This window comes from Periplaneta americana, chromosome 14, assembly GCF_040183065.1.
Source record: "Periplaneta americana isolate PAMFEO1 chromosome 14, P.americana_PAMFEO1_priV1, whole genome shotgun sequence".
Taxonomy (NCBI): domain Eukaryota; kingdom Metazoa; phylum Arthropoda; class Insecta; order Blattodea; family Blattidae; genus Periplaneta; species Periplaneta americana.
Window position 1 is genome coordinate 7,267,862 of NC_091130.1, and position 11,312 is coordinate 7,279,173.

General features: G+C 37.3%; 1 protein-coding gene across 3 annotated transcripts in view; it reads right to left on the reverse strand.

Moving 5' to 3' along the window:
• Shc (SHC-adaptor protein) overlaps positions 1-9,940 on the reverse strand; it is a 30,572-nt gene extending 20,632 nt beyond the window's left edge. For all 3 annotated transcript variants that reach the window (XM_069844858.1, XM_069844857.1, XM_069844856.1), the window contains exons 1-4: positions 9,391-9,940; positions 5,920-5,990; positions 4,334-4,568; positions 2,935-3,095 (exon numbers count right to left, since the gene is read on the reverse strand). In XM_069844858.1, coding sequence (XP_069700959.1) covers positions 2,935-3,095; positions 4,334-4,568; positions 5,920-5,990; positions 9,391-9,510 — 587 coding nt within the window. In that variant the 5' untranslated portion in view covers positions 9,511-9,940. The remainder of the gene's footprint in view (positions 1-2,934; positions 3,096-4,333; positions 4,569-5,919; positions 5,991-9,390) is intronic.
• Positions 9,941-11,312: the final 1,372 nt, after the last annotated feature.

Consider the following 11,312-nt stretch of genomic DNA (forward strand, 5'->3'; position numbering starts at 1 on the left):
AACAGTCATTCGTGAAAATCGATGAAAATCGCGAGTTATGTTCTACCATCTGTAAATCAGTGTCTAAACATTGTGAATTGTGTATTGAGAAACAGTGCCTCCATTTTGAACAAAAGCTGCAAAGGAATGTGTAGTCAAATGTAAATTGAATGTAATTAAATGTAAGGAAGTGTTTGGGGAAAGCGACTTTTAATCCATCCTATATAGAAAAAGAAATACTAAACATAAATATACCTTCTGTCCAATCAGTTGCCAGAAGTGATTTTCATCATCAAAATAGTATGTTCCTTTTATTACTGATTCTCTTCAGTATATTCATGAATGAGGACAAATTTATTAATATGTTGTTGTTGTTGTTGTTGTTGTTTTCTAATGCCAGGCATTTGACAAAGTCATTTGACCTCTCGCACTCCAATATTTTTCAAAGATATTATCATGGTCAGCCACTGAAGCACAGATTTTGAGGTGTTCCGAATCCATTTCTTGGTTTGAGTTGCACAATGGGCAGTTAGGGGACTGATATATTCCAATTCTATGCAGGTGTTTGGGCAAACAATCATGGCCTGTTGCCAATCTAAATGCAGATACAGACGATTTTCGTGGTAAATCGGAATTAACTGTGAATTAAGATGCAGAGAGTTCCATTTTTTCCCTTGAGATTGTGTTATCAAATTTTGTTTGTCGAAGTCTAAGTATGTAAAGGTAAACATATCCCCGTACAATGCCATGAAGGCACCTGGGGGGCATGGAGGTAGAGCCCCATGCTTTCCATGACCTCGGCACTAGAATGAGGTGGTGTGGTCGGCACCACGCTCTGACCGCCTTTTACCCCTAAGAAAAGACCCGGTACTCAATTTTATAGGAGGCTGAGTGAACCTCGGGGCCGTTCTGAAAGTTTGGCAACGAGAAAAAAGTCCTGTCACCACCTGGGATCGAACCCCGGACCTTCCAGCCCGTAGCCAGCTGCTCTACCAACTGAGCTACCCGGCCGCCAGTCTAAGTATGTAGATTTAATAAATCTTTTCACAGAGTAATACGTAGATTTAGTAACAGGTCTGTAAGTAGCAGTGCTGCCCTCCTTTGCTAAAGCATCAGCATTCTCGTTTCCCAGGATTCCACAATGGGATGGTATCCATTGGAATACAATTCTTTTATTGAGTGATATTAATTGAGAGAGCATTTTAGTTATTTCTGCTGTTTGAGATGAAGGTGTGTGTTTAGAGACTATTGATAGAATAGATGCTTTGGAGTCTGACAATATAACTGCATTCTTAAATTTATTGATGTGGCATAGAAGATTCCTGAGACTTTCACTTATTGCAATGATTTCTCCATCAAAACTTGTTGTTCCATATCCAAGAGATCTATGAAGTGAGAAGAGACAGCACGTAACACATGCACCGGCACCTTGTTCTCTGGAGATCAAGGATCTGTCGGTGTATAAATGAAGCCAGTTTTGTGGAGGGTATCTAATATTAATTGTCTCTAAAGACAAATACTATTTATTTGTTAATTTATTTTAATTTTATTAATATTGAAATAAGTATAATTATGTCCTTTGGTATATTAAGTGCTTAAATGTTGTTGCTGGTCCAATGCCTAGAAGTTGACAATGAAGTCATTCACTGTCTTGCACTCCAGTATTTTTGTAATCATCTTGTAGCAATGCTGAGATCTTTTGTTGGGTTCCATGTTCATCTCTTCATTTGCATCACACAATACATAGGCAGATGTATGGGAAATTCCTATTCTATGCAGGTGGTTTTCCAAGTAATCCTGACCTGCTACCAGCCTGAACATAACAGCAGATTTACATGGCCCTTGCGTTAGTCAATAAAATTTCCCAGATTTCATCTTTTTCTTCATCAGAATTTTTTTTGTTTTTAGGCAGATCTCAATTTACTTTTGATTAGTTGTTTTACAGAATAAAATGGAATGGTTATATAATTTCAATGCCCTTATCAGCCAAAAAGTCTGCTGCTTCATTTCCCCTGCACCTACACCAAACTGCATGCCTGTGTAACCATCACAACTTACAGAATCGTTCACTTCTTGTCTGTTGCGCTTGCTCAGGTGTCAGTGCTACCACAGTGAAGAGACGAAATTGTTTCCACCATTACATACACATCTCTAGAAAACTATGGCCGAGATAAGAAAATGCTCTTTCATTAAAAAAATTTAATTCGCGAAATGAAAAAGAAATCCAAATGTGAAGATATCCGAGATGACAAGAAGACTTGACTGGCATGCACCTGTTTTCCAGTTTTTTTTTTTTTACAGTATTATCCATAATTTAGCCTACTTATTGTATATATTATTTTAATGTACCGAAGTACATATGATATTTCCATGCAGATATTCTGCGTCATCATACGATGAAAGAGTAATGGAATGGAGAAAAATTCTCTCCCGCACTGGGATTTGAACCCGGGTTTTCAGCTCTACGTGCTGATGCTTTATTATCCACTAAGCCACACCGGATATTCATCCCGGTGTCGGACAGAATCGTTCCAACTCTTGGGTTCCCTCTAGTGGCCACCCTCTGCACTACGTCATAGATGTCTATGAACGTAGGACTAAGTCCACACATGTGCTGAGGTGCACTCGTTATGAGTGACTAGTTGGCCGGGATCCGACGGAATAAGCGCCGTCTTAAATCACGAAGTGATTTACGCATATCATGTATATTATTTTAATGTACCGAAGTACATATGATATTTCCATGCAGATATTCTGCGTCATCATATGATGAAAGTACTTATTGTAGCTTTTTTTTTACAAGTAAATTTAATTTTTGCAACAGCATTCAAAATTTTTTAAACAAAAACAGCAAATTCCTAGTTACTGTCAACATTCATATAAGATTAATTAACGTTAAATAGGGGTTCTACTGTAATTAATATCTGTAAGACGTTAATGATGTGATATACTGACTGGCTGGAAGGCATGGTGAGGAACTCCTTGAACCTCAGTTCAAATGCCTGTCCTATACTCGTGATGACATCTTGGGCTAGACCTCCTCCACACTCCAACACGTAGCAGGCTCGCCAGTCATGCAAATCTTTTGCAACATATGCAACGAAGTCCAATGTGTCCTGCAACAAGAGCAAGGAACTATCAGAATTGAATATGTGAAGTTATATTCAACAACAGATCCAACCAACGTAACTAGACAACTTCATCCTCTAGGGCGGAAATAATAATAATAATAATAATAATAATAATAATAATAATAATAATAATAATAATAATAATAATAATAATAATAATATTATAAAAATAATAATATAAGACTCCTGGCAGAACCACATCTCTCTTCCCACTAGGTTATAGCTTATTGAACTTTCCTTGTTTTGTTCATTTTTTATACATTTTCTTTTCTGTTTTCTTTCGTAATATTAAATATAGTTTTAAATACTTTCAAATTTTCAGCTCTGATTGACTGGACAGTGTGACTTTTTGGTGTTCCAAATAAGTACTTTAGTACGATTCTTGGCATCTCTCAGTGCAGCCCCTACCCGGAGATCCGATTGAGGGACTATTTTACCTCAGGAGAATTTTACACTGAGGGACTCCATGAATCATAAGCAGTGAAAAATATAGTGGGACTGCAGTATATATTGATTACACCCCAACTCTTACTACTAGCAACAGGCATCTATAATGAACACCGATCAAAATACCCCTCATTTCTCGTGAAAAACAACAACTGAATGGACTATAGTGGACTTTATGTTGTCAGCAAACAGCTGGATACATTAAGAAGATTGATTGATGCAAATTTTCAGCAAATAAAAGGCAGTTTGACCGAGTTATTACTTCAAGTGTAGTCTAAAGGGTACATTTGACAGTTCTCCAGATGTACAGAGATCTGTATATGGCTTTCATTTCAAAACTTTCGAATCTAAATAATTATTTATTTCAATTAAATTAAATTTAAACAAAAAACTCGTCAATTTAGATACTAAGGGGGAAGTTTTAAAACCAGTGTTAATTGCATTTACATTTCACCCTTCACTGCATCCCATTACTTTTCAAATTTCAAATGGCACCCCTATATTATGATTCAGTTTTTTTCAGCACCGAATCCTTTGCAAGGACGTGTTTTGCGTACCTTTCAAATTTCTCCTCCCATTTCTCCTCTTTCAAATCAATTCAATTCACTATATTACAATACTTAATGTTGAAAGAGTATTCAGTTGTTTATACATCCCATTCATTTGTTCTCACATCTTTTGTTTTCTACTGTCGCCTGGCAACATGCTAGCCATTGGTGAACTTCACTGTGTTAGTAACGTGACTACAGGTTAAGACTTTGGATGTCACAACTCACAGTGTCACCACCAGAAGCAAATGATATGCGGGGCATATCGTGCCGAGCGATGACCCGTCCAGACTCCAGGGCTGTCAGAACCAGGCCACAGCTGGAGATCGTCAGGTTCACATTGGCACCGGCGTGGTCCATGATGGGGTGCTCGGCAATGGCACGCTGCACTCGCTTCTCTGCTTTCCTCTTCTTGTCGGCAGTTTTCAGTCCAGCCGCCTCGCACACTCTGTTGATACATTCTCTGCAATAACACACAGCCATCAGCTTCACTCAGACATCAGTTGACTGCCTTCGGTGAAGAAAATATCCAATATTTAACCTATTTACTTGGGAAGGAAAACTGGGATACTGTTCTTGCGCAAACTTCAGTAAATGCAGCCTATGAAGAATTTTTTTAAACTTTCAATTATGGTTACCAAATAGCAATGCCTACAATAAAATTACAATTTAAAAATAAAGAAAATAACTGGATCACATCTGGCATAAAGATGCACAAGTGCCTCTATTCGTAAATCCTAAACAACAACCTATCGCAAGCAACGAGAACAAAATGGGACACGCTTCCGAACAGGGGCAGCGGAATTTTCCCTAAGGTTAGAGCCCAGTTTAGGTGTGTGCGTGCGTGCGTGTGTGTATTAATCGGAAAAAATGTCATAAACATGCGTCCTATTCTCAATATTTTCTAGCCCCTAATTTTCGATTAATACACACACACCTGAACTGGGCTTTAACCTTAAAGGAAATGCTGCTGCCCCTGTTCGGAAGCACGCCCAAAAGCATTACTAACTTCAGAAGCTAATAAATATTCATTTTTTACATAAATTACCAATTCTTTCAAATCTATTCTTACTTGTTTAGTCCATTCCCAGCAAATCAGCATTGGTCCAAAAATAATTTCTGTCCTTAGCTCACTTGAACAATCGACTCAAGGGTAAGAAATATTACTGATGTAAAGCTGAATCTATACAGTTTAATTCTGTGGTGTTTGGGTAAAGGGAGATAAGTCATAAAAATGAGTTCGGAGATAAATGAAAATTAAACTTGGAACCCTTATTACAAATAATTTTCTACACAAATAAAACACATCAACTGCTAGTATTCTTTGATTTTTGCACACTCACTTGTATAATTTAACTTGTGTGTTCATCTGGGGAACAAAATTCCACCTGGACAAAAAAATGACATACCCCTTTACCCGAACACCACAGAATTTTCCATGCACATACGCATGTAATCTGGGAAGAATATTGAAAGAATCAAGTTTAAAATGCACGTTTAATTAAGATGAATGAATATTTTGTGAATTTAAATACTTCATAGTCACAATCATGCCATGGTATGAAAGAAAAATTTCACACCTCGAGCGGGATTCGAACCTGCGACTTCCTGTACTCTGGTCAGGCGCTCTACCAACTAAGCTATCGAGTTCGTCTCACGGTAAAGGCTCGGAATCATCCTTTCATTTTGTATCTACATGGTGCACAGATTTGAACGTCATCTTCACTGCGCAAATAAGTTATATTAATTAATATTAAATATATTGCTTGAATGCATAAAGTTGAACTGTGTAGATACACCTTAAGGATACTTACTTCGCTACTTGAGATCGAGTTTCGAAATCCAGGCTTTTCATAGATGTATTCACTTCCAAACACCCAATATACTGCAAAAAATAAAACATCTGAGTTTAGTTTCCTTTTGCTCTTTGCAATCAAAACACTGGCATCCAGCTTAAATACCACAAACACATCATAAAAATGTTTCCTACAACCATAAATTACTCTTAAAGACTAATTTACTTTAAAAAATTGTCGATAATATCTACTTACTAGGAAAGAAGTATGAATTCACCAACTACATTATGTCCTTGCAAATATAAAGTTGGCATTACAGGTGCACGCATCAAAGTATAGTGTTTGAACCATCTAGATCGGACAATCACAATGAAAATTAAACATAACGTAAGCGTTAACTTAAGAATATAAACGTTACGGTAAACTCAAGAAATCATACCATCATTCACGATGGGAACATAAACATAACAGCAAACATACTTGGTAACCATGGAAACATAACAATGACGCCATTTCCTCATATTCTGTCGTATACTTCAGCACTCCACGATTGTGTTCTGTTTGCAAATCACGTAAGCATAAGCATGAAAGTTTGGAGTTTGCAAACTTTCATGTTAACGTCTTACGGCAATGTTTATGTCAATGCTTATGCAAATCATTGTGAATGATCCCATTTGGTAGCCTGGGCGCAAACTTCTGTGTTTATGTTACGGTTATGTTTAATTTTCATTGTGAATGGGCCTTTCTGCTGCGTACTGCATAGCAAGTCAGATCCCTACCACTTAACGAGCATGTGTGCTCTCAGAAATTAACCGAATTAAAATTGATGTATAATAAACAACATTCAGTAGGCCTACTCAGCCTGCTAACAGAAGATGCTGTACCTAATGTCTATTTTTGGCTTTTCTATAGCATGCAATACTAACTTCCAACTTGCACTTTTCTAAGTTCTACGGTGCGGGAATCTGTGACAGGTTAGGTTAGATTAGGTTAGTTTAAGCTTTTCGTATGCCTTGCATAAACGAATCTGTGACAAGTTAGGTTAGTTTAGGCTTTTGGTATGCCTTGCACATAATAAATTAAAGTAAAATGTGCGTTCATTTTGAAGTGTTCTACCTCTTTATTTCACATGTTAAATACTGTAATCACTTTTAGGTTCCCTACACCGATGTATTCTTTCCAATTTTTACTTACTTTCTAATGTTTTCAAATCAACTGACGTCCTATAACTTATGAATACGCCACATGCCAAACTACCTTCCCTCTGAAAATGAGACAATTTTTTCACTTTTTCGACAAAAAAACCTTCAGTGTCGCGTGATATAGAAAATCCCTATTTTGTCTTACATATATTTCACACCTTCTCAAGAATTTGTCATACACACGCATCAGGTCTTCTATTGTAATGGATCAATAATTATTCTTTGTCTTATTTTCTTTCAATTCATCTAGCGTATGGAATTCCTTTTATACACTTTAGAGATAAAAATCACAAGGTCACAACATTAATGAAACTAGAAATACTGTGCAGAATTCCAATATTTCATTAATTACAGCCCCAGGGTTAAAATCGTAGACCTTACTTTTGTAATAGGGTGTTAGCAAAAGTAAATAATGAAAAAACTGACCCCAATTCAATTTTCTTTTTCGATGAGGCGTGGTTTCATCTGTATGATCACACGGCATCAAACAATAACAGATACAGGTACCAGTACCTACTGGTCATCAGAGAAATCCGGTATTGTGCATGAGGCTCTATAAAAAAGGGATGTGATGTGCCATCAGTGCCCCTACAATATTATCGGGCTGTTTTCCTATGAAGTTAAAATCAATTGTGAGAGGTACTGGTACATCAGTCACATTTTGGAACCTTTATGTGAGGAGTTAACATATGCAGAAAGTTTCTCGGTGTTTTTCAATAAGACAATGCCACAGCTCATACTGCAAATGAATCCATGCCCCGAATATTGGGAGACAGAATTATGAGCAGTAATTTATTGTCTCCTCATCCCTCAGACCCCATATCTTACAATGTTTATATCTGGAGAACGTTAAAAAATAAAGTGTAAGTATTAAAACGAATATTCATATGCTACATGAACTAAAGAAAATATACAGAAGGACCTAGGCCTACTGAAGTGATGTGTTTGAATGACAATTTCTTGAGAAGTTGTAAAATATACAGCAGCTTATGTGAGCAGAATGAGTACCTACCGAAAGTTATTATATTACAGGTATACCACAACTAAAGAACCCAGCAGAATAAATATCAAGATAGGCCTCATATCAAAATCTGCTACAAAACAAGTTCATTTCAAAATGACAGTAAGCTTAGGTCCTAATCAGTCCATGAATACATGGGTTGATGATAAGCCTTTGGAATATCTTCAGCAAATGCATGCGCAGGGTCAACAGAAATCGAAATACAGTAGTTTTATGTATTTTTTTTACTTGGTTATTTAACAACGCTGTATCAACAACGGTTATTTAGCGTCGATGGAATTCGGCGATATGAGACCGAGGATTACGTCATAGATTACCTGGCATTTGCCTTACTGTTGGGGAAAACCTCGGAAAAAACCAACCAGGTAATCAACCCAAGCAGGAATCAAATCCGCGTCCAAGCGCAACTCCGGATCGGCAAGCAAGCGTCTTAGCCGACTGAGCTACGCCGGTGGCTAGTTTTATGTGTGATAGAGGCGATTGAGAATTAACTATCCACATAAACAGAACTGAATTTCGGTTGCCGTAGAATATTTTCGAGTTTTATTTTGTCAGCTAGTCTTCTGAATGCTACAAACAGAAATACTACGCCGTAAACTTGGAAAGCAGCGAACACTAGGAACGACCAGTGTGTGCATCATAGCCTATAAGGTGTAAGTAGATCGTACAATAAATAACAGTAGAGTAACGGTTAGCATGCCTGCCAATGAAACGACCGGATATGGGTTCAAATCCTGGTTATGACAAGTTAACTGGTTGAGTTTTTTCCGGAGTTTCCCTTCAACCCATTAAGTTATGAGCAAATGCTAGGTAACTTTGGATGTTGGGCCCTGGACTCATTTCACTGGCATTAGCCTATCACCTTCATCTCACTCAGATGCTAGATAACCTTAGCGGTTGATAAAGCGTCGTAAAAAACAATCATTAAAGCTAGGTGTACTTGTGCTTATTAATAAGCACGTTATGTATAAAAAAAAACAGGAGTTATTTTGGCAATGGTAACAACTGTTAACTGAGCATATAAATCAAGTCAGAAAGACACACTGAATGATTACATTCAAGAAATGCTCTAGCACACTTCCATTCACATTCCACAATAATAAAAAAAAATCTTTATACATTAAATAGGTCATACAACTAGGTAATAACAATAATTAAAGCTAGATGTTCTTAAAATAAGTAGGCTACATTGTGCATGAAAAAGTTGTTCTGCTATTCGGAAGTGAATGAAATTAATCTAAGGGCCTATAAGGTAGCTGCACTTACTCTCACTGCATAAGTTATTCCTTCCTTCGTAATAAGTTGATCAGGATGAAGCCAACCGCGTGCTGGTTTACTTATGAAGCTCCCACCCGCCCCTGGGGCATCTCCTATGGGGCGAGGCATATTCTGAATGTCTCTTACAGACTTGCTTCACTTGAATTTCCACCAGACATTCTGTAGTATGCTCTACAGTCTCATATGAATAAGACTCTGGCTACTGGAAGTAGGATGTAACACCTACAGTATGATTTTGTAGCAAATGAACATAAAAATGCCACTCAAATAACAAGATAACGCTGAATCCTACGACTGCCACCCAAACACGCCAATTTTTTATTTCACTTTAGTCCATTCCACTAACAACACACGCATCTCTCTACCGTAATTAATAATTCCACAATATTTTTACCCCATTCACTAAATTCGTCCAATCAGCTGTTGACAAGAACGGACATTAAACCCAGCCCTTCCGCTACACAGATAATATCACTACAACTTGCCGAACCTACGACGTCGAAGAACCTAGAGATAAAACCATCAATGGGAGTGTACCATAGCCAACTATGAGTGGGCAGTAGAGTGAATCTCAATCGATATCAATCAGCCACAGATGATACATCTCAGCTGATTCCATTGGACACGAGAGGCTCGCGCCAGTTTCTGGACAACTTTTCAAATTTAGTTCGCTTCACTTTTGTAAACAAGACATACTGTATATATATTTGAAATCGTAAAATGTATAACACAGCAATTTTTCATTCTACAAACTTTCGTTCGTTAAAAAACTACACAAACACAGCAATCTTCGTGGCTCGTGAGTCGTGGTGTTGTTCATGTCATATCGAAATAATATCGATACATGGCGCCAAATTTAAAAATGAAACACGAGCCTGCACAAAATACAGCAACCGAGTGACGTGACTCAGATGGTAACGTTTGACATCCCCGGTTCAAATCCCGTGCCAATCTAGCTGGGGTTTCGTGCTTTCCCTCAGTCACAATTACAAATGCCGGACTAGAAATTTACATACTACCACGAACTTAATCACCAATATCATAAACATTAAAACAAAATTTAAAATCAGTTACCAGTATATAAACACAGCTCACACACGACAATAGAAACAGAAACTCAACAATAATCAAAGCCACTGGGGTAACTCAGTCGGCTAAGGTGCTTACCTGCCGATCCAGAGTTGCACTCGGGTGTGGGTTCAATACCCTCTTGGGCTGATTACCTGGTTGGGTTTTTCCGAGGTTTTCCCCCAACTTTAAGGCAGAGTTCTAGGTAATGTATGGCGAATTCTCGGCCTCTGGTCTCATCTCGCTAAATACCATCTCGCTATCATCAATCGCATCAATGCTAAATAACTTCGTAGATGATACAGTATCGTTAAATAACCAAGTAAAAAAAAAAAGAAAAACATTAGTCAATATACCTAAAGATCCTATACATGTGATAAAACCATAGATGTTAAAGCGTGTATAAATGCATATTTAAAAACTGCAGAAACAATTATTATGTAACTACAGTACAGCAAACAATTGGAATTTTCTGTCTCATGCATAGACTTCAGACAGCAAATTACTCTTAAATGTTTGTTTTTAATGCATAACCTGTGGGAGGGCACACTGTACTAATATATCAAGTCTTGAAAGAATATAATAGCGATATTTTAAATATTTGTAAGCAAAAAATAATATAAAATAAGAAAAGTACAAGTGCTACAAACTATGGCAAAACATGGGTCTAAACTCTAGGGAGACCAGACTTATATAGATGTAAGATACATTCTGTCCCCTACATGTATATGCATCCACACAATCTTGAGTTCAAAACACTTTTTTGGATGATTTAAGTACTAAGCAATAATGAATGTTCCCTTAAAGTTTGGAGTAATTCTGAAGAATTACCAACAATACAA